This window comes from Eptesicus fuscus, chromosome 4, assembly GCF_027574615.1.
Source record: "Eptesicus fuscus isolate TK198812 chromosome 4, DD_ASM_mEF_20220401, whole genome shotgun sequence".
NCBI lineage: Eukaryota > Metazoa > Chordata > Mammalia > Chiroptera > Vespertilionidae > Eptesicus > Eptesicus fuscus.
In genome coordinates this window covers 57,926,768-57,950,842 of record NC_072476.1, presented here as the reverse complement: position 1 = coordinate 57,950,842, position 24,075 = coordinate 57,926,768, and the positions used below count along the sequence as shown (strand labels likewise).

Below are 24,075 nucleotides of genomic sequence, written 5' to 3'. Positions count from 1 at the left end.
TAATATTCTGAAAAAAAAATGACTTTTTCCTTTTTTTCTATCCGCCCAATTTTGTGCATATGGTTACAAACTACATAGTTAATGTTAATATATAGAAATTATAGAAAATAACTACAGACTAGAAATATGGCCCTATTTGACAAAGCATGCTCTTTAAAATCCCTTTAAAAGATCATACGAGAAAACATAAGTGAAAGTGCTTGTGAAGGACCTGAATTCGTCAGACTGAATCCCTCCTGAAAACACTGATGACCTAGAATTGTCACTCTTCCTAAAACCTTGCATGTTTTTAGAGACAATTTTTTTTCTCTGACTACAAAGAAATGGTTGCTTGACATAAAAGCATAGGTTAGAAAGAAACAAGAAAAGTTAGCCATCTGTCAGGCAATAAAACAAACGCAACAGGGAGCTGAATCATAACGATGGTTGGGGTAACGCAGTCGCAGTGAACCAGTGGGTCTTCCTGTGAGAAGGCGTAGAGGAGCTCAGGCTCACCAATGGCATATTGGAGATGGCGAGGTGCCTCGGCTCCCTTCTGATCCTGATGGAAAAACTCGCTTTGAAGGCAGGTTCGTCGAAGCAGGGGAAGGCCATTCTGGCTGCAGTAGGTTCAAACTGTGTTGATGCGAGAATCCTAAAATGACAGCAAACAAGATAAAAACCCAGCATGAAGTACCAGGGACTCTAAAACAGGTGTGTGTGAAGGGTGAGTCTTCACCCAATGTGACTGATGTCCTTATAAGAAGTGGAGATTAGGCCCTAGCTGGGTTTGCTCAGTGGATAGAGCGTCAGCCTGCATACTGAAAGGTCCCAGGTTCGATTCCGGTCAAGGGCACATGTCTGGGTTGTGGGCTCTATGCCCAGTGGGGACTTGCAGGAGGCAGCCGATCCATGATTCTCTCTCATCATGAATGTTTCTATCTCTCCTCCCTCTTCCTTCCTCTCTGAAATCAATAAAAATCTATTTTTTAAAAAAAAAGAAGTGGAGATTAGGACACAGTCATGTACAGAGGAAAGAGCATGTGAAGACACAGGAGAAGACAGCCATCTGCAAGCCAAGGAGACTTCAGGAAAAAAAACAAACAAACAAAAAAAACCCTGTTGACACCTTGATCTCAGACCTCTGGCCTACAGAACTGTGGAAAAATAAATTTCCTTTGTTTAAGACAAATAAAATAAAATCTATATATATGAAAGCCTAAGCGACAGGTCAACCAGCAGCTATGACGCACACTGACCACCAGGGAGCAGATGTTCAATGCAGGAGCTACCCCCTGGTGGTCAGTGCGCTCCCACAGTGGAGCACTGCTCAGCTGACCAATGAACGTCAGATGCCTGGCTTGTGGCTGGTGAGTGCAGCTGCGGGGGAGGGAGCCTCTCCTGCGGACACTCCCCCTGCGTTCCACTCCCCCATCTGGACCGGACTGTGGCAGCTGTAGGTGCAGTGGGGCTGGGATGAGCGAGAGCGGTAAGGCACCTGGCCTGGGCTCAGGCTCAGGCTCCTCCCTGGCTGCCTACCACTTCGTGCACTGCTACACCCCTCGGGGGATGTCAGAGAGCCCGTTTTGGCCCATCCCTGCAGGCCAGGCCAAGGGACCCCACCGGTGCATGAATCTGTGCACCAGGCCTCTAGTAATAAAAAAATAAAAAATTAAAATTAAATAAAATAATAAATAAATAAATAAAATAGGTGTGTGTGTTTTAATTTCTAATGTTACCATGAGATAGATGGATTTTATACTATAAAAAAAATGTTTTACAGTATAGGACAAAAGCTATCATAAACTAAGTGAAAAGACAAATAATACCCAGGAAAATTGAAAGATATTTGACAAAGGGTTAAGAGTCTTAACAGATAATGAGCTCTTAAAATGAGTAACAATATACCGAGCAAACAAGTGGAACAGCAGACACAGGTCATAAATAGACAATTGACAAAAGAAGAACCTTCAAATAGTAAATATATCAAGAGCGGCCCAACTTCCTCAGTTATCAATGTAATTTAAATTAAAAGGAGATATCTGTTGGCTTCTGGCTCTAAGAAGATTGCCAATACACAAAATTGATTAGAGGTGAGGAATATGGCAAGGGAATCAAACATTTGTAGACCCTTTGACTTAATAATTTTAGTTCTAGGTATTGAGTCCAAAGAAATAATTTATGAAGATGTTCACCAAAGTGTTGCTGATGTTATAAATTTGGAAACAAACTAATCTCCATCAGTGGGGGATTAGTTAATAAATCGGTGCACAAACATAGATTTTAATACTCACTAAAATGATGCACAGTGATAGCCATCCATATTAAACATCTTCTCAACATATTTTTAAAAATCCCTTCTAAAACAGAAAACAAAATGTATCTTCCATTTACATAAAGTAATGTATATACATATTCAGAGAGAAGTCTTTAGGATGTTCCCCTAAAATAGAAGTAGTAGTTATCTCTAGGAGCTAGGAGTGGGTAAGTTTTACTTTCTTTAAACATATATATATTTTGGGTAGCATCTGACTATTTTTTACTTCAAAAAATACATAAAATCAGAAAAGTAAGTATAATCTACTGACAAATAAAACTTAATTTAAAAATGTAGCATAAAATCTCCCAAAATAAATTACCTCCTTAAAAACAGAACTAAAACAAGGCAGGTGAAGATCCCTAAAAACTTTTAACTGAGAGGAAAATATTTCCTCTAATAGACTGAGTTGAATTATGTCGTCCAAAAGGATATATTGACATCTTAATCCCTAATATCTGTGAATGTGGCCTGACTTCAAAATAGGGTCTTTGCAAATGTAATCAAGTTAATATAAGGCCATCAGGTTGGGCCCTAATCCAATATGACTGGCGTCCTTATAAGAAGAGGGAAATCTGGAGAATGGCCCCATAATAACAGAGGCAGAGACTGGACTGGTGTAGCTACAATCCAAAGAATGGCAACGACCAATGGCCACCACAAGTGATGGAGAGACAAGGAAGAATTCTACTCAGACTCGGAGGATAGGCCTGCTGACACCTTGATTTTGAACTTCTAGCCTCCAGAACTATGAGAGAATAAATTTCTGTTGTTTTAAGCCACCTAGTTTATGGTATTCTGATATAGCAGCCCTAGAAAACTAATACATAGGCCAAGAGAATTAAAGATGCTTATTACATCCCAGGAATCTAATTACACAAAATAGGTATTCACTCTGATAGAGCTGAAAGCAAGAAAATTGGTTAAAACAGAATGAAAAATTAGATCCAAAAAAAAAAAAACACACAAAGAAAACAAACTATTGCCATTTTTAACTCTACAAAGAAGATGTAAAAACCAAACACCAAAGAAAGAATTCAACATTTAAGGGAATTTTAAAAGGTAATCCATTTGAAATAATAAATGTAGTGTGGGCAGCACTTGAAGCTTTAAAAAAATAATAGAAAAAAATACCTCACTTCCCCTTCCTTGGTTCTGTAGGTGCTTTTATAAAATCCATGGAAGCTCTCAGAAAGATTGCCAGCATAATCAAGGACAACTGTGTACGGGAGCCCAACCTCCAGAGGCGTGGGGGCCAGAAGTGCGATTTGCTCACGAGGTGGGTATTCCAGGACCTGCAGCGGTTCTTCAGACGGCATCTCTCCAGCTCCCTTCTTGAGGGTGGCTTTCAGTATCTGCAGGTGCTGACTATGCAGGATGATGGCACTGGTGGGCTGGCTGGCTGTGATGTTGATTGCCGTGGTCCCCTCGAAAGTCAGAGTGGTGAGATTGGCATGGATCAGGAGATCATAATGAACTGGGACGATGTGCTCAGGAAGTCTCATCTTATTCCAAGGAAACAGGGTCCCATCACTAGTTTTTGGAGGCACAGTGTCACTTCTCTGACCCCAGGAAGGAGTTGACACAATTAAGAGAATCAGCAGTGAGGAAGGTAGAAATGACATGGTTCTAAGTGACCATTTGCTGGACAGAGATATCATCTTCTTTGTTCAAACTACCCTAAAAAAAAAGCAAAACAACAACAAAAGTCACTAAAATATTATCAAAACAGCATGATTTCAGAATGTATCCACCTAGATTGGGCAAATGCAGATATAAACTTTCAACAAAAGTATTTGGTCTTTTCCTAAAAGTAAAATTACCTTCCCAATGTTATTGATTCATAGAAGGAAAAAGCTTACGGTTAGCAACAATCATTAACACCTACTCAAAGGCATCATCTGGTTTCCAAAGTTTAAATTAATTTTATCAGTAGGGTTCTTGGTTGAAAGCAACAGAGCAAGCTCTGGCTGAGGATCCTGAATAGCTCACTAAATAGGTTGCAGAGTTGCCAGGACTTTTGGGAAACCAGGCTCATATAAAGGCAAAGATGAACCGCCAGGACTTCATCAGAGAAGCATCGGACCAGAGGACCACTTCCCCTGACCGCCCCCCCCCCCACCCCCTCGCAACACACACACACACACACACACACACACACACACACACACACACACACACACATATTGGGGCTTGGAGGAAGCCAGCCGCCTTACTGCCCTGGAGATCAGATGCTTGGCACAGTTACAGGCACCACTACAGTGAGGTCTCCACTGCTCCTGCAACTGTGCTTTGCTTGTTTCAGCTTCAGGGTCCTGACTTTCAACTACGACTGCCTGTCAGAGCCGAGGTGAGGTGTCCACACTACCAGGCAGGGAGGTGGAGAAAGCAAGAATCAGAACTTTGCAGTGTCTGCTGTGGAGACTAGCCTTACTTCTCACAAAGCTTATAACGCAGAGACTTTTTAAAGCCTAGCGAGCACAGGAAGCAGATGTAGATACTGAGTAGCAAGGGGGCGCAAGGCAAGTACCCATAGCAGGATCCTTCAGTAACATTGGTATGTATCTTTGTCAAATTATCGTGCCAAAAGTTAATTTAATATCTATTTAGCCAAGAATTACTGAAACAGTTTATAGGGATTTTCACCATAATGTGACAAACCCACCAGTCACCTGGATTCTCTCTTACAATCAACCCAACACATACGGGTTGAATGCCTGCTACATAGAAGGCCATGTGCTGAGCACTACGTGGAATATAATAACACACCGGACACAAATCCCACAGTCAAGGACTTTAGAACCTGGAAGGGCAGAAAACATTCATACACCAATAATGAAACAGCAGAAAGTGTGGAGTGCTGTAAGAACAATAAGAGAGGGCGCCCGGGAAGAATGGAATGATGTTTCTAAAGGAAGAGAGTGACTTGGCTGCAGTGACTCTGGGATGCCTCCACGCAAGACCAACCTTTGAGTGTGGTCTGAAAGATCCGGTCGGATCTGGAAATGAAGGGAGGACATTGAAAGCATTCATTACAGATGGAGCAAGCCAGGGCAGGAGCTAAAGCACAAGGGGAGAGAGGGCTGTTCAGGCAACTGATGTGGACCAAGGGAGCCTCAGAAGAATGTAATGGAGGATTTTTCATAAGCTAAGAGGAGGTGACGCTGAGATTATGCTCAAAGCATCCTGGGAGTCATACCATATTTTGCCCCTTATTTTAAGGCTGCAGACCATATTTTTCCCTTTATGTTAAGGCCATAGGACACAAAAGGAATGTGACTCTTAAGGGAGAACCCAGCATACTTCTTTCTGTCTTTGATAAAGACATAGCTCTAATGGGTGTTTGCCAGGAGGGGTCCCCATCAGGCGAGCCCAGGTAATTCCCTCAAACTCCTCTGTCTCCTAGACATTTGGTCAGATGAGAAGAGTAATGCTGCAATAAGGATCTCTCGAAATGATGGTGGTGCATGGGATTCTCTCCCTACATGTCTGTGGTTTTCAACTCTGGCTGTGCATTAACATCGCCCTGGAGACTTTTAAAATAACTGTGGACTAGATCCCTATCTAAAACAATTAAACTGGAAGCTATGGTGATGAGGATGAGGCATCAGGATTTTTTTTTAAGACTCCCCAGAAATTCTATTGAAGAAACAGGTTGAAAAGCTCCTAGATAATTCTTGCCAAACTCTGGTCTTATCCCTTGAACCCTACATGGGGGGGGGGGGGATGATAGTTTAAGGTAATCACTGATGTGCTATCTCCCACCCCCACTTTCCATCCTGTTCCTTTCCCAAACGCACAGCTAAGGGCACCTACCTCCCCTTCCCCATGGAGCAGATCTTCAGGCTAAACAGAAAGGATACCAACGCAGTAGAGACAACCAACCACGTAGACACCCAATTCAAAAGGCATCACCCAGAAAAAGAGATGTGAACAATGTGAACAGGTGGGAAAAACAGGCTTTTTTTGTTTTTGTTTTTTGTCTCAGAACTAACTACAAGATGCCTCCAGCTCCAGAGGATCAGAGCGATTTGGTAAACAACAAAGATTAAATATCAACATGGTAAAGAGGTCTTGCCCCTACCTCCTCAGGCAGAATCCCAGGGCAGGAGGAGAATAATGGATTTCCCTTCAAGTGGGGGACCAGAAGTAAAGGGAGTTATGTGTTTCTCCCATTTGAAATTTCTCACGGCGGTAGCTTAGTGGATGTGGCCAGTGACCCAAGATGGTAGAAGAGGGCAGTGAAGGTCCAAGTTCAGGCCTGTGTGTTCTCCCTGAGTGTTCTCCAGCAGCCAAGGGGAAACCTAAAAATTCCAACTGGTTCTGCGCTGACAGCAAGGCCCAGGGGCTGCTAAAGAGGCTGGCAGTGAGAATTCACTCAGAGCATGTGCAGGGTTGAGTCCATGAGGGGTGGGGGCCAAGGCGAACATGGCTGTGTCCCAAGGAGGATGCAGTGCCAGGAAACCAAAATGGAACATGAAATACAGACAACTTAAATGTCAGACTACATGCCTGCACAGACATACAGATATAATTACAGCTATATTAATCATATGTATGCTAGGCTTACAGTCAGAAAAATCCTGGCTTTGAGGCCCTGCTCTGCCACAAACTGGATGAACTTGGGCAGGTGACTTAATGCCAGTTCAGTTTTCTTCATGTGTAATATGAGAATGACAGCTCTCTGAGATAATCGTGAAGATTAAATGAGTTAAAATATTTTCAACCACTCGTTCCACAAATATTTATTGAGGGCCTATTATGTGTCAGGGGTTCTGCTGACCACTAGCAGTGCAAGATTGCACAGGTCTCTGACCTCAAAGAGCTTACAGTGTGGGGGGAGGAGGCGAAGGCACAGGTGGGCAGGGGCTAACAAGCTGACACAAACAGATAGATAGATAGATAAATAGATGATAGATAGATACCAGCAATGAATACCTATAAAGGAAAAGCACACACATATACTGAAAGAATAACAGGGCAGACGAGTTTACATTGGGGCTCTCGTATATTTTTAGCTGAGATTTAAAGGACAAATTCGTATGAGCTAAGCAAAGAGGGGGAGGGAGAGTTTCCCAGACACAGGGAACAACAATCATATCGGCAGGCTGAAGCAGCAGGGGCAGGGAGGGGGGCGGGGGGGGGGGCGTCTCACTCTGAGGACAGCATGCAGCAGGAGAGATGTGCCTTGGACAGGTGGGCAGAGGCAGACCACTACACATAGTAGGCTTAAGGATTGTGGACCCGACCCTAAGTGCCAAGAGAAGACACTAGGTTTTGAGCCAGGAGGTCTTAGGATCCAATTCACACTTCAAGAAAGTCACTCTGGCTGCTGTGTGAAGCAGGGAAGACTACTAGTAGAAAGGAGCAAGAGTGAAGGCCAAGAGACCACTTAGAAAGTAGTCTAGACAAAGTAAGCTGGCAGGTTATACTGAGGTGGTGTCCATACAGAGAGGGCGAGGAGTGGGGAGGGGGGAGAGACAGAGATACTGGGGGAGGGAGGGATTCCACATCCCAAGTGGGGATAAGGAAAGGGTGCATCGGGATTGCCGCAGGGTTTCTAGAATGAACATCTGGGTGGTCGTAGGCGCCCTTTACTGAGACAGAGAAGATGAGAGACTGGATACATTTAAAGGGGAGGAGAGGAATCAAGAGGCCATTTTTTTAATTTAATGTGTGGTATCTATGAGATAGCCACGGGGAAATATCAACTAGGCAGCTGAATACACAGGTTTGGAGCACACAGATAAGGGTTTCAAGGACTTTCCTGTACTTGACTGTACTCCGTTTTAAAAACTATTTTTTTAGCATCCGATCTTACTAAAAAATCTTGCACAGTCAATGTTGTCAAGGAAAGTGCAGCAGTAACAGTACCCAATTTGAAAGTCAGAAAGAGTCCAAGATACCTCAGGAACTTTATATAGGCTGCCTTTTCCCACTCACACAGTAAGTCGGGGGCAACTGATGTGAAATCGATCACCAAGAGGCAACTGACTTTCTTCCCAAGTCTTCTGCACAAATTACAAGCACTGATTAACTTGTCAGTGCGGGTAAATAATAAAAAATGTTGAATTAATTCTTTTTTTTTTTTTTACCATACTAAAATTTTTTTCTATTTTTCAGGCCCACCTGAAAATATGCTAGGTATTAGTTACAACTTCAACTCCTTAGGGAAACAGGCAACTCTGGCCAATTGAAGTATTTTTTTAAAAATCGTTGACCAGCCAAAACCGGTTTGGCTCGTGGATAGAGCGTAGGTCTGTGAACTGGAAGGTCCCAGGTTCGATTCCGGTCAAGGGCATGTACCTTGGTTGCGGGCACATCCCCGGTGGGGGGTGTGCAGGAAGCAGCTGGTCGATGTTTCTCTCTCATCCATGTTTCTAGCTCTCTATCCCTCTCCCTTCCTCTCTGTAAAAAAATCAATAAAATATACATATTTTTTTAAAAATCGTTGACCACACGGTGAGTTGAGCTGAGCGCGCGCCCTCTGGGCACTGGGTAGAAGGCGTGTCTCTCCGCACCAGGCCGGCGCGGGGCCTGCGGAGCGGGAGGCAGGGCCGCCGCCCGCGCTCCCCGGGAAATCACCGCAGCCACCTGCGAGCCAGGCGCCCAGAGCGGAACCGAATTCGCTCCCACCCGAGAGCTTTATCAGAGCTCAGCCCTCAGGTGGTCGTTTCACTAGGAGACGCCTCCAAGGAGGAAGGAGAGAGAGTTCCCGAGACCAGCCAGAGGAGAGTGGAGGGAGGGCAGAGAACTGCTGGCAACAAGTGCAGAAGGCGGAGAGCGCTGACAACCGCCAACCCCAACCCGCCCATCCCCCGGCCCGGCAGTCACCCGAAGCCATGCCCGTCTCTCGGGCAGCCACCCGCGAGGTGCCCCCGTCCTCCTAACCCCGCCGCCCACCCACCCCTCCATCTGGCCCAGCTTGGAGTCCGGGGGCCGGGTGGCTGGCAGACGCCGCCGCGAGACGGAGCCCCGGGAGGCTCCCGCCCGCGGGGAGGCGGCAAAGCCGGGAGCACGCGGAGCGGGCGCGCCGCCGGCCCTGCGCCCCTGCCTTCCCGGCGGACGGGGTCCCCAGCGGGGCCCGGCCGGCCGCCGCCCCAGCAGCCCTCGCCGCGGACTTGGGCCGGTTCCAGAACTGCCCCCGCCTGCGTCGCAGCCCCTGGGCCCTCCTTCCCCTTCCCCCTCCCCCGTCCGGGCCCTCCGGCCTCCTCGGGGCGCAGGCAGGAGGCCGGACCGCGCCCTTCTCCAGCCGCGCAGCCCCCTCCCCGCGGGGCGTACCCGGGACGGTCCCGCTGTACCTGCGGGTCCGGGACCCAGCCGCTCGCCCTCCCGCCGCCGCCGCCTGCTGCGCCGGCCCGAGAGCGAAAGTGAAAGTGGAGCCCGGGAGCCGCACGCGGCGCGAGGGGCTCGTGACCCTCGAGGCTGACGCGGGGAGCCCGGGCGACGGCGGCAGCTGGGGAAGGGGGGACCCGGAGTGGGGCTGCGTGGCGGAGACAGCCGGTCCCCCGGCGGGAACTCGCGAGTCATGTCCGGGAAGCAGTGGGGTTGCCATGGGGGGGGAGGAGCGCGCTTTCTGACTCGAATCATTCTCCCTGCGAGTGCCTTTGGAGGTGTTTTTTTCATTGGTAACATCTGGCGCAGCGGGGTTGGGGCATCAAGAGCCGGCAGGTGCTCCTGGAGCAGGGAGCTGACGCCTCCGTCCAGCCTGGACGGGCTCCCCGCCCCCCTTGGACTCAGCGGGTGTCCATCATCTCTCTCTGCCAATGGGCTGAGAGCTGTTGGCCCGCCTCCGAAAGAATCGGGAACCCAGAGCTACCCTTAGCTGCAAAATGCTAAGCCCTCAGGTGGTCAGTGGAGAGTGGTTTCCCTAGGAGCCGCCTCCAAGGAGGAAGGAGATAGAGATAGAGATAGTTCCCGAAACCTCCCCACCTCTACCCAGGGGACGTGGACCCCAAAGATTTGCTGCTCCCCGCATTAAAACGTTCATCTTGCTTTAACAAATCCAATAACCATTCCTAGGCTCCCTTTAAAACATTAACGCTGAATGAAATGCACACCCCCCCCCCCCGGGCCTATCTCTGAACAGCTGAGGGTAAACGAAGTCACGAATGTTCATACTCACCCAATGCTACAAGTGGGGGAGGGTACTGTACCGCTGTGCCCCTGCGACCCTTTTCTTCCTGTACTCAGGCTTTCTCCTCTCACTGCCCTTTTAGCCTTCTTACTTTTCAGAATGGGCGTTTCAAGTCACTGAGACAGTAAATGTCAACTCTTTTTCTCCAGCCTTATGCATCCTTTTGAGAAAAACACACTTTGTTCTGCATATTCTCTCCAGTCAAGGACATTTTGTAATATAAAATTAGCACCCTGTCCCCAGGTCCAACCAGGGTGTGATCAAGGGAAATTTTTCACTAAAATTCAACAAGAAACAGGGCTTTGGGATCAGGTAATTTCCCAAGTGTGGCAGGGGTGTCAGTGCATAGCTATGGCCTCCAAGGCCTCCAGGGGTCAGTGAGTGATCCCAATTTGCGCGGATGAGAGGTTCTTGTCCTTCCTTTCCTTTTATATTTATGTTTTGGCATGTAATGGTTCCCCTTTAGTTCTGGATACACTTTCTTTAAAATATATATCTTGAAGATCAGGATGGAAGGGCACCCAGCAGACTGAAGGCTGCTATAAATGGCAACTGAAGGTGGGGGCGGAGGGAGGGCGCTTTGTAGGGATGTGGGCAGCAGAGAGCTGAAATGTCAGTAAGGAGCATGCTGTCACGGGTCTCTAGACTGTTCTCTCACAAGCTCCTGCTTGCTCAGACTTTAGACTCAGTTACACTGGCCATGATTTCCTCTTCAGAATCCAAGTGCACGACAACAAATAAAGCAATAAAACAGAGGGTTTGGCTGCCTTCCCTTCTAATATCAAAGCTCTAGCAGGGATATAAGGGATGCAGACCTTGGAGTGAGGACTTTAAACTTGAAGCAGTCCCAGTTGAAGAATCTGTGAAATCAAAGCTTAGCAACTACCAAATGTAAAGATAGTATTAGAGAGAAGCGGACTGGAAGAAAGGGCACCTGAATTTGATTCCTTACGATTAGAAACTGCGCTAAATGCTAGCCATATGCATATGTGTATGTAATTTACTCTTTCCCAGCAATCATGTAATGTTATTGTGCTTTATAGGTAGGAAAAGTGAGAGCAGTTAGCAACTTGGTCAAAGGCAGAGAGAAAATAAAAAGTGAAACCTAAATTTGAACCCTAGGTAGGTCTATTTGACTCCAAAGAGCATGCTTTTTCCACTAAATCACACCGCTTCCTCAGTTAGCAGTTTTCCACTTGCTCCTCCTCCTCTTCACTTCACCCCCATTTCACTGGGCACTCCCAACTTTGCCATCCATTTCCCTATGGATTTCACATCCTGGGAAATCTTCCTGGAACCTCCAGATTTCTTCTCAGTGGATATTAGGTTATGCTGCTGTAATGGAGCAACCCGAAGTTGGCAGTAGGTTAAGAACACAAAGCTTGCTTGCTCACTCAGGGTACACAGCCCTTGAAGACAGGCAGGGTACTCTGCCCTGTGTGGCCACTGGATACTCAGGGTGACAGAGGCTTGTCATCTTATAGGTGCATCCATCTGAAACTTGTCAGGAAAGAGAAAGTCCAGAGAATTATGCATCAGCTTTTCCTCACCTAAGTGCTGAATAACACACATCACCTCCACTCACATGTCATTGCACAGAACTATGAACACTATAAACACTAATAATATTGTCTACCACACAGTGTAAGAGGATCAGTTGAGCTCATCCATTTCTAAGGCTTCTCAGAGTCCTTGGTCCCAGATTCGGGCAAAGATGTGGACTTAAGCCATTTAAGCATGAATGACTTTAGGCTACTACTGATCAGTTTTTTCTATTGGATTACAGGTTTTGATCAAATGGGGTTTAATTTTGCTCCAATTGATTGAATCAGTTCTGTCTTCATTGGCTTTTAGTTGATTACTACCAGCATTTGGCTAATTTCTTCTCTTTTGCTGCCAAAGCTGCTGCCATTTTGATCATATTACTACACTCCTTTTTGATGTAAAATCTTACCTAGAATCATGATGTAGAAAACACACAAAAGCAAGGCTACTCTGATTAAGTGGGATAGCTTCACCCATTCAGTCTTTGCCAACTGCCTCCTAGCACCTCCTGTCTCGCCTCCACACACATACATACTGTGGTCCCTGACCACCTCCACAGGCCCTAAGGACCCAGAACTCAATTTCTAAAATGTCAACTTATAAAGGAATAGCGATGTCCCTCATTCTTTATATCCTTGGTAGAGAGGATGATACATTTTTTTCCCTGTGTGCCAAATTGCAGGAGAGTCCTGCTCGATAAAATCAATACCATTTTATTAATAATCAGAAACAGGGAAGAAGGTATAGATGCCAAGTTAAAAGAATGACTGTCTCAAAGCAGACCTCTGAGCTAGTAACAACTAACAAATTCCTCTGAAACGTTGTGGTTTGAAGGCATTTACGTATACTCCATCTCATTGGATCCTTGTGTAGGTGGCTTATAGTTCCATTTTTCTAGAATGAGGAAACTGGGGATGGGAGGCGGTAAGTGACCTACCAGGGGATACCACACGGGGAGGGCCTGCTCTAAAGTTAAGCCAATTCACAGGAAAGCAGAGGTGACAAAGACAGAGAATAACCCCACTGAGGCTCTCATATCCATTGTCCTGGGGAAGCCCTGCCCTTGGACTTTCCAGTCAAGAGAACCAAGGATTTCCTTTCTTAATGGAGCCAGTGTGTGTCAGGCTTTAGAAAGAGTCTCGAGTCACCATTATGACAAGCACTGGAGGAGGGAGCAATGGGTCCCAGCTCCTGGAGGAACAACTGAACTTCTTACCAAGTGACCAAAACTGCCGTCGGACCACTAGGACCGCCAGGTCCTGAAAAACATTCTGGGTGACTTGAGGCCTGATTACATTTCCCCTTTCCCCTCCCTCCTCGAACATCTAAGGTATGTAGTTCCTGCAGCCCCATGGAGTCCCTGGGACCCGCCAGGGTTTGTCCTCCTCAGTAAGCGACAGGGCCCGTCCATTGCTCTCTAGCCAGCATGTTGTATTCCCATTGCTTCCCCTTTGCTCACTTCATTAAGGAGGTAAATCGCCATAGCCATGTGTTTTTTTAAACTTGCATTTCTTTCATTACTGATAAGACTGAACACAGATGCTGAACATGTGTTGATGAGATGTTTTCACTTATTTCCTCTTTTGAGAGTTATATTTTGATGCTTATTGCCCATTTATCTACTGGAAAATCACTACTTCATTATATACAAATTATGACAACTAAGAAAAACCCATAAATTCTATTAAAATTCAAATATCACAGTCAGTAAGGCTCTATTGTTTCAAAGCAATCCCACAAATACATTTAGATGAATCATGGCAGTTTCCTAAAATTCAGACCTCAGCCTGATATATTATTTATGTTGGAGTTTACCTGATATTGTCAATCTGAACAATCCACCTGCTCTTCGAATGCAACAAATAATGCCAACCTCACTTCATGTTTTGTATCCATGTCATTACAAAGACAGAAAGGAAAAAACAAAAAGGCCAGTGACATTTACAAAAACTAATTTCTATGTTGGATCAGTGAGGATTCAATCCCAGAGAACAGAATTTATTCAAGTCATTTAATCAGAAAAGGATTTATTGCAGGCTATTAAGTGACTTACATAATCACTGGGTAGGCTTAAAGAACACGTGCTAGCCCCAGTCCCTAATGGTGAAATCGGAAAATTTGTACAACAAAGGAGTCTCTCAAGCTTGGCCCCATTTCTTTTCCCTCTTTTTGTGTTGGTTTCACTTTGGGGACTGGGAGCTCCAGGAACAAATCCCAAAGCCACATTGTAGAACTTGGCCACCAGTGAAGCTACTTCTCTTGCCACGACCCAGTAGCCATCTGCTAAATTGCAGAGAAGCAGCCTCTCAGAATAATTCCATTTTTTAAAAAACTCACTGACCACAACAGTGTCTGCACCCTATAGCCACCCGCTGTGTAGTCCGGAGAGCCCCAGAAATGTCACTGTGAGGGGGAAGAGCCAAAGAAAAACTATTGTGAGACCAGGAAGGGAAGAGAATCCATGGTTCCATAGGGCAGGCTTTGTGAGTGTGTGTGTGTGTGTGTGTGTGTGTGTGTGTGTGTGAGAGAGAGAGAGAGAGAGAGAGAGAGAGAGAGAGAGAGGGAGAGAGGAAAGGAGAAAGAAGAATCAAAAACTTTTCTTAATAATAGCACTCAGGTGTGTTGTTTTCCACTTGCTTTTTTTTGTTTTTTTAAATATATTCTTATTGATTTCAGAGAAGAAGGGAGAGGGAGAGAGTGATAGAAACATCAATGATGAGAGAGAATCATTGATCGGCTGCCTCCTGCAGGCCCCCACTGGGGATCAAGCCCACAACCCGAGCAAGTGCCCTTGACATGAATTGAACCTGAGACCCTACAGTCCACAGGCCAACGCTCTATCCACTGAGCCAAACCGGCTAGGGCTCCACTTGCTTTTAAGCTTCCTCAAAGCTCAGTTCTACTGTAAGTTTGAAATGAGTAAAACCTGCCCCAGGTTTCTCTTTTCAAACACTACAGGATCAAATCACACAGGCATTAGAAATATGGCATACAAAACAATCACCCTCAAGGAGGGTTTAATTAGGGGTGAGTCCTCGTGATGGACGCTCACTTTTCTGAGCACTGTGTTCATTCAGCACAGTCTTCTAATATTTTGTGGGAGATATTGTCACCTTCTAAGACATCACAAAGAATTGAGCATATAATAGACTTCAATCAGTCATGGATTTAATATTCACAGTTTTTACTATTTGAGTAGTCTGTAATTTTGCTGAGGCATGACTTAGAATTGCATGAACTGATGCGACAAAAGGAGCCACTTGACCCTTGAGTGGGCCTGGCCAGCCATTCAGAATCCACACCCCCATCCAATTCATCATCACAGGCACAACTTCTGCAGTGATAAAATCTAAAAAAGTAATAAAAAAATTGAGGCTACATTTCTAGAATTTTATTAAGAATCTTGAGGGGTCACTTAAAGTTTTAACATTCATTTGACTGCATTTTATGGGAGAAAATATGTACTCAAGTGGTATTTGAAATTGGAGTCTTGGAAAATTCTTGCAGAAGTCTGCTATAATTTAAACATCAATAGTTTTTCTTAAGCTGTTGAGGATAGTATAATTCATGAGTAAGGCCACAAAAGTTTTTAGAGTGAGTCCTATAAAACTGCTACTAATTCTGAAAATGAGATTTTCTTTTATTTGTCTTAAAAAAGAAAAAAGAAAAAGGAGTCATGTCCTTTGCAAAACTGCAAACACAAATGCTGATGGATTAGTGGCCAAAATGGTCTTTTCTCGTTCTTTGTGCTGTTGGTTTTTGTATTTGATGTAGTTTATAACCTCTTCTTTCTTGAAGTCTCTCACCTCCCTTAGCTTTAGAGATACCACTCTCATTAATAACCCCAAATTCACTTACAGTTGTCCTTGGTATCTTTGGGGTGCCCTGTGGATACCAAAATCCATGGATTCTCAAGTCCCTTAAATAAAATGGTGTAGTAATTGCATTTAACCGATATTTGCATAGAGGCTACCTCAAGAGTTGCCTACACTTCATTTCATTCGTGTGGATTCAACACAATGCTTGGCTCACAGAAAATTCATGTTTTGCTTTTTGGAACTTTCTGGGATTTAAAAAAAATATTTCGATCTGTGTTTGCTTGAATCTGCAGATGTGAAACCCACCTAAACAGAGGGCCGACTGTCCTTGGATTTCTCCCTTGAATTCTAGATCTGTATAAACACTACTTAACTCTGGAACGTTCTCTTGGATTTTCTATAAACAGACTCCAAAAGAGATTGCCCTTGTTCCTCACAAACTCACAACCTCCTTCTGTCTCCCCTTTTTGATTCTTTTCTCTGGTCGCAGACCTAGAAGTCAGGCAGGCCTGGGCACTCAGTCCCAGGGACCCAGGGGAAGCACAACATGAAGAAAAGGGCCGGGGGCAGAGGGGTTCCTTATCTATGACCAGGGACTGGCTGTCATGGCCTATAACTAGGTGAGTGCCAAAGTCAAAGCAAGTAAAACAAGCCTAACCTATGAGCTCCGTGAAAACTAGGAGGAACTACTTACCCATTCCGCGCCCCCCCTCCCCCGCCCCGGGCAGTTTCAGTTACTCACAGTTTAAAAATATTAAATGAAAAATTCCAGAAATGAACAATTCATAACTTTTAAGTGGCGTGCCATGCTGAGTAGTGTGAAGAAATCTTGTACAGCTCTGCTCCAGCCCACCAGGGAGGTGAATCTTCACTTTGTCCAGCATCTCCATGCTGTATCTGCTTCCACTCCCCACTGGTTAGCCACTTAATAGAGAGAGGGAGAAAGACCCATTCATATAACTTTTATTACAGAATACTCTTATAATTATTCTGTTTTATTAGTAGTTATTATTTTTAATCACTTATTGTGCCAATTTATAAATTATACTTTATCATAGGTATGTATGTATGTATGTATATATAGGAAAAAAATAGTATATACAAGGTTTGCTACTATACATGGTTTCAGGCATCCACTGAGAGTCTTGGTATGTACCCCCCTTGGATAAGGGAGGACTACTGCTGTTAAAAAAGGAGATCTCAAAGCACTAGGAGATGAGTGGACCAGAGGGGCACATCTTAATAATAAGAACTGGTATGTTTTGAGCATTTCTGTGTGCCAACTGCCATGCCAAGCACTTTATATGTAGAGGGCCCTTTAACGCTCACAACACTATATGTTATGCTACCATTATCATTTTCATGGAGAACACAGGCTCTGCAAGGCTAAGTAACTTGAGGGAAATATGGTTAGGAACTGGTAGAGCTGGGTTAGTGGTGAATTCTCAAGATTAAGTACTCCTGCTTTTCACATCTCTCCCGGTGCAGGTTTACTTGTGTGCCATCTTAGTTTGAAAGGGATTGGTGAGAGTTAGACTATTCCAAGTGTGATTATGATCTTGCCTTCAACCTAGTTACCCAAGCTATCCATTAACATGACATTATCATCTAACCCCTTCATTCCTTCACCACTCAACCTCACCAGGTCCTGTCAATATTACTTCCAAAGGAAGTATGTCCTGAAGCTTTCTCTTCCTTTCCATTCCCATGGACACCAATAATCTCTCCTGTGCTATTATAACATCCTCTTAACTAGCATTTTAACTTCTAATCTCTTTCTTCAATCTGTTTTCCATAGTGTTGTCTATCTAAACCACCATCCTAAGCTAGCATGGGGCCCAGAAATGTAAACCAGGAAGCCAGAATTTGGCCAGGGATTAAGACAGAGCAACTACTGTGATGGCAAAGTTGGGGAGGGGCATGTGGTAGGGGTGGGAGTGGGAGGAAGCAGAATTGAAAACATTGTCCAGGGAAATGGTGACCTGGAAACCTAGAAAAAGTTCAAAGAAGGTATCATTACAACTAGGAGCAAGCAGAGATCCAAAAACTGGGTCTTAAGCAGAGAGGCCATAACTGGATTCAGTCAGATGAACATGTTGAGAAAGAGTGTGAACAGAAGGTAAGGCTTTAGATTGGTCTGTGGGTGGGACAAGACAGGTACTCTTCAGAACACGGTATTTGTTTTCTATGCTACATAACAAATTTAGCAGATTGAAACAACACATTTGTTATCTCACAGTTTCTCTGTGTCTGGAGTCCAGGCACAGCTTAGATGCCTCCACTGAGGGTCTCACAAGGCTGCCATCAAGGAGTCATCCAGGGCTGTGGTCTCATCTCAGGCTTGACTGGGGAAAATGCAATCCCACCCATTCTCAGGGCTCTCCTCCCATTAAACACCCTCTCCTCCACCAAGATTAGGAGGTGGCCCACTTAAGGAGGGAAGCAGGATAGTGGTCGCTGTGTGAGTCACTACGTCCTTTCCCTGTTTCTCTCCCTTGCTAAACGAGACACCATGTGGTCTGTGATCCTGTTCTCCACCCAAAGCTGAGGAGTCTCATTTTGCACTTTCTTCTCTGCACTCCAGTCCCACTAGCCTTTTTGCTTATTTATTGCATGGTATTCCTTCCGGCTCCCCACATTACTACATGTTATTCTACCTGCCTGAACTTTCTCTAGTCCCTGCTTCTCTTAACTCTTCCAACTCGCAGCCCAAATGGGCTTGCTTTATCTCTCTGAGGGCAAGAGGAGATATAGGTGCCAACTGAGTCTCACACTGTGAAGAACCAAAGTAGCTCCACTGTCTGATCCCTCTCTGATTTCCTGAGATTACCTCCTAACTCAAGCGTGCCTTAGCTCTGTCATTGCTAGCAATGGGTTCCCACTTATTTTTAAAATATATTTTTATTGATTTTAGAGAGAGAGGAAGGAAGATAGATAGAAATATCAATGAAAGAGATATATATCTATCAGCTGCCTCCTGCATGCCCCCTACCAGGGGTGGAGCCTGCAACCTGGACATGTGCCCTGATTGGGAATCAAACCAGGGATCTCTTGGTTCATGGGTCAGTGTTTAACCACTGACCCACACCGGCCAGGCAGGTTCACACTTTTTAAAGAAAAAAAAATACTATGAGATATTTGACATATCTTTGACCCAGAACCTTGCTAAAGATATCAAATATTGTGACTATAATTCAATTCCTGAGGGCTCTTTTAAGTGTAGTCTACAACGAAATGTCCATCTTTCTCATGATTCTTTGGCACTGCACTTGGCTGTCTTTGATGTCCCATAATTCCTTGGCACTTCCTTGACTGGCTGTCATGAATTTGTTTGCCTCTGACTCTGTGCAACACCATGTCTAGTTTTTGTGTGGCTCTGATATCATGTCCAAGTTACTTTCATATCATGTGTTCCAACAGTAGATTAAAAGACATTTTTGGTAGATTTTGAGGGACCCCTTCATAGGCAGCCAGCTCTTTGGGAACCTACAAAAGGGTTCTTCCACCCTGGAGTCCAAAATGCAGTTCAGAAATAGTGTTGTTGAAGTAAGTCTCTTCTTCCCAAAGGAACAGGGCCATGGCGGGAGTTACTAAAATGGACACATCTGGGCTGGTTACTTTGCTTGTGTTGGTGCCCAACCACTTCCTTCTCTTTTTTTTTTTTTTTTTTTATTTGGCAATTTTAAAGAATCAAATCTATTTTATTTGGCAGGGTTTTTTTGTTGTTTTTTTAATTTCTTTATTGATTAAGGTGTCACATATTTGTCCTCATCCCCCCATTCCCATCCCACACCCCTCCCCTCGGATGCCCCAACCCCCTGTTGAACTTAACCATTGGATAGGCTCATATGCATGCACACAAGTCCTTTGGTTGATCTCTCCCCCCTCCCCCCAACCTCCCCTATCCTCCCTCTGAGGCCCGCTAGTCCGATCGATGCCTCCTTGTTTCTGGTTCTGTTCTTGTTCATCAGTCTATGTTGTTCATCATTTCCCCTAGATGAGCGAGATCATGTGTCCCTAGAGATTTACTTATAAGAACTGAATGTGAGACGAGCAATAATAGTTATGCTGACAGGCAAATGAATCAGTCTGTAGTGAGTTTCTTTCTGGACCAACAGTTCTTTAGAGACCCAATTTCAATGTCCACCAGTTCCTTATGTGTACATGTCAGCATGACCCCTCAGTTCCGGATGGTGGACAAATGGTGGTAACGCAGGTCCGACTCCCGCTGGTTTGGTCTCGGCCGGACACAGGGGCACGGCTTCACCCGGACTCAGGGGCACGTGCCCTCACCCAGACCCAGGGGCGCGTGGCCTCACCCGGACCTAGGTGCGCGAGGCCTCACCCGGATCCAGGGACACATGGCCTCACCCGGACCTAGGTGCGTGAGGCCTCACCAGGATCCAGGGACACATGGCCTCACCCGGACCCGGGGGTGCGTGGCCTCTCCCAGACCCAGGGGCGCGTGGCCTCACCCAGACCTAAGTGCGCGAGGCCTCACCCGGATCCAGGGACACATGGCCTCACCCGCCACTTCCTTCTCTTTTCCTACCTGGACCACTTTAGCAGTTGAAGGGGACATTCGGGGCCGAGCTTGAAGTAGAGTGTGGCACCAAATTTTGCTCCTGCCCAACCCTGTCATGAGTTCTAAGTAAGAAAGTTCTATGGGTCAGTGTCCTCTGTACCAATGCCGGTCGTGGCTATGTAACTGCACAGGCAGCCTTGCCAGCTGGATTGAATTTAAGAATTAACATGCTGCCGAAACCGGTTTGGCTCAGTGGATAGAGCGTCGGTCTATGGACTGGAAGGTCCCAGGTTCGATTCCGGTCAAGGGCATGTACATTGGTTACGGGTACATCCCCCGAAGGGGGGTGTGCAGGAGGCAGCTGGTCGATGTCTCTCTCTCATCGATGTTTCTAGCTCTCTATCCCTCTCCCTTCCTCTCTGTGAAAAATCAATAACATATATATTTTTTAAAAAAGAATTAACATGCTATATTCACACCCAAAGCCCAATGTTCAAATGTTCAGCCAGACCCACTTGAGAACATGAACTACCTCAGAAATTAGATTCGTCAGATGTTCCACTGGCAGCCTGGTTTGGGGGCTCAAGTGGCTGCCTCTGCTGTAGTTCTTAGGCCTGAACCAGAACCCAAATGCCTCTTCTGCTGGCCCTGGAGTTCTGTGTCCACATATAAATCAGATCCTATTTTCCTAATTAAAAACTCCAATGGCTTGTCTTGACACTTCCCAAAGTCTATAGGACCCTGTATAATCTAACCCTGTATGCCCTTACAAATAATCTCACATCCCTCTTCTCTTCGTAGGTTTTACCATACTGACCTTCTTTCATTTTCACAAACAGGCTAAGCTGTTTCCTGCCTCAGACATGCTATTCTCTTAGCATGGAAAACACTCGCCCCCCCCCCCGCCCCACTCCACCCTTGCCTTTCCCAACAATTGGATTTCAACTTGAATGTCCCTTCTCTGACCACCTTAACAAAAAGTAGTCACATACCTTTTATTATTTAACACAGCTATAACCACAATTTTTTTATTCTTTTAAAAAATTTCTGTTTCCTTGGTCTTAGTCAGTTTTCTCAGCTATTTTGTAAGTTCTATGAGGCCGACCTGTGTCTATTTTCTTTCTATGCAATACTTTTACTGCATCCTACAAATTTTGATAGGTTGTATTTTTATTTTGTTCAATACTTTTGATTTCTCTTGAGACATCTTCTTTGACTTATGTGTTACATATAAGAACGTTATTTGGTCTTCAAATACATTGAGATCTTTCAGTTATCGTTCTGTCATTAATTTCTAGTTTAATTCCATGCTGGTCTGAGAGCATACTTTATATGATATTTATTCTTTTAAATTTGGAAAGTTATGCTTTATGGTCCAGAATGTGATCTATCTTGGCAAATGTTCCATGTGAGCTGGAGAAGAATGTGGATTCTGCTGCTGCTGGATGAAGTATTCTATAAATGTCAATTAGATCCAGTTGATGGATAATCATCTCTCTTTTCACCATTAAATGCCCAGGATTTAACAGAGAACTTGGCTTGTATAATGTGCTCCATAAATGTTTATTGAATAAGAGGAGAGAGAATGAGCAAGAGGAAGAGAAGAACAGATACAGTGACCTCACATGTTATTCCCCTGACTATAGTTTTCAATATTTAACTATCATCTATATAATACATTTTAACTCTTATTCTTCCTACTCAGTAGTAATATGTCAAAATCATTTACCCTGTTTCTTCTGTTGTAACAGATGCAATTATTTTATGTACCACTGTAGAAAGGGGGGGAAAAAAGAAGCACCGCCAATAAAATTGTGAAATGCCAATTTCAAAGATGTTTAAATATGAGAAAAGCAAGTCACAGAGCTGATGAAATATTGTAGTTAGCTACAAGTCTGTCCTGTGTGCTTATTTAGCTTTGTATCCCCAGCACCAAGCTCGGGGCATAGAATAAATGCTCATTAACATTAGTTTAGTTATTTGATGTGTCACTCACTCCCCACCACTAGCCCCCTGGCCATCCTTCATCCCCCAGTCCTGATATTTCCTGTGATCCCATGCTGTCAGTATTCCTAACTAGTCAGAGATTTTAATTTCTTTTGAAATACATTTGCTGCATGAAAATCTGATGCTTTTTCGCGTTTCTCAAGACCTGGCTGTGGGCAGTCAGCTACACTACAGCTACATATCTGCCAAGCTCACCTTTGCTCTTAAAACTACTGTGATAGACTGGCGTCCCCTCTGCTCTCCTGGCTCCCTCAGCACAACTGCATTGAGCCTAGTGGTAAATACTGTGGCAAACCAGTGACGAAGAGAAATTGGGTAGAGAGAAGGGGTAGAGAGGGTGAATGGGGAAAAAAGGGGGGACATCTGTAATACTTTCAACAATAAAGGTTTTGTGTTTTTGTTTTTGGGTTACAAAAGAGGGAATTGGGGCAGAGAGAACTTTGGGAAGCTTCAAACAAGTTGCTGATAACTCCTGGTCCATTCAATGGACTGACCTTTCCCTAAGCTTTATTTATTTTTAATATTTATTTAGGAAAAGCAAAAAGAAGTAAAACTAGAGATCTTCAACCCCAGTCAAATAAACCCTATTCCTTTTAATCCCTTTTCTATAGGACTTCTTTAAAATAAGGATTCCACATGTGTATCATGGTGGAGTGAATGTAGCCACTCAGTTCAGCCAGCGTGGTGTTTTTTGAACCATGAATTGGCTGTGCATTCTCCAGTTGGCCAGCACATCACTTCTAACCATTTTATTGCAGTGGATTTATATATTCCTATTACCCGCTGGACCCTTGAACATATCTGAATTTTTGACCCCTGCCTTGACTGTGTGGTTTTTCTTCCCCGGGAGGCCCTCCGGCTCACCATGTCCCCTTGGTTTTCTTATCCTCATTTTGAGATTAATTGGCCATTAGAGATGGGTCAGTTTCTCTAATTGTAGAGAAAACTATACCCTGACGTTGAAATAAACTGGTTATAGAGATGTTTGTTAGATATATTTATTGGTGCAGGATGTAGCTATAAAAATAATCCCTGCCTCAATTCCCACAAGGCCCAAACGCCTTGTGGTCATTATGAAGCAGTATTGGAAGGAGGAGGGTGGTGTACAGAATTTTAAAAATTTGTCACAATGTTAGTTAACATTTAAAATTTCATGAAGAATTTGGGGATCTAAGACCTCCCTCTAGCCCAAGCTCTAAACACAACTTTCAAACAGATCTTCCCTGGGCTTTTGCTTGGAATTTACTAAAGAAAGCACAGGTAGGGGAAGATAGTGTTGGATGAAGCTGCGAAGACTTGGAGTAGTCTCATAGTGTGTCCTTTAGGGCATGGCCACAAGGAATAGATGTTCTTTTGTCTCCTTTATACAGTCAATTGGGCATAGAAGACAAGTGATTAAGTTAAAAATAAACCTGAAGTGCTTCCCTCTGTTTCAGGAATAAAAATATAAAAATGTTTTTTTTCTGGAATTGGTTGCTTTTAATCTTTTAATAGTAGTTTCCATTTCACTTCTCCCCTCCACCTCACCTTTCCCCTCTCCCTGTACCCCCTGCGAGGTATTCATTCCCTTGCATAAAACTGAAGTTCCCCAATTCTTATCTGAAAAATGCTGAGACCCCTGCACTGGTTGAAACCCCGTGAGGGTAATAGAAGGGTATTGCATTCCGAAACACTGATCATTAATTTTTCTACAGGGCCAATTTAAAGTCAAACTTATTAGGTTTCATAATTATTTTCCAAATAAGTC

General features: G+C 44.6%; 1 protein-coding gene across 1 annotated transcript in view; it reads right to left on the bottom strand.

Moving 5' to 3' along the window:
* ERAP1 (endoplasmic reticulum aminopeptidase 1) overlaps positions 1-9,645 on the bottom strand; it is a 37,423-nt gene extending 27,778 nt beyond the window's left edge. The window contains exons 1-3 of the mRNA XM_008144525.3: positions 9,598-9,645; positions 3,431-3,976; positions 496-634 (exon numbers count right to left, since the gene is read on the bottom strand). Coding sequence (XP_008142747.2) covers positions 496-634; positions 3,431-3,957 — 666 coding nt within the window. The 5' untranslated portion in view covers positions 3,958-3,976; positions 9,598-9,645. The remainder of the gene's footprint in view (positions 1-495; positions 635-3,430; positions 3,977-9,597) is intronic.
* Between the last annotated feature and the right edge of the window lie 14,430 nt (positions 9,646-24,075).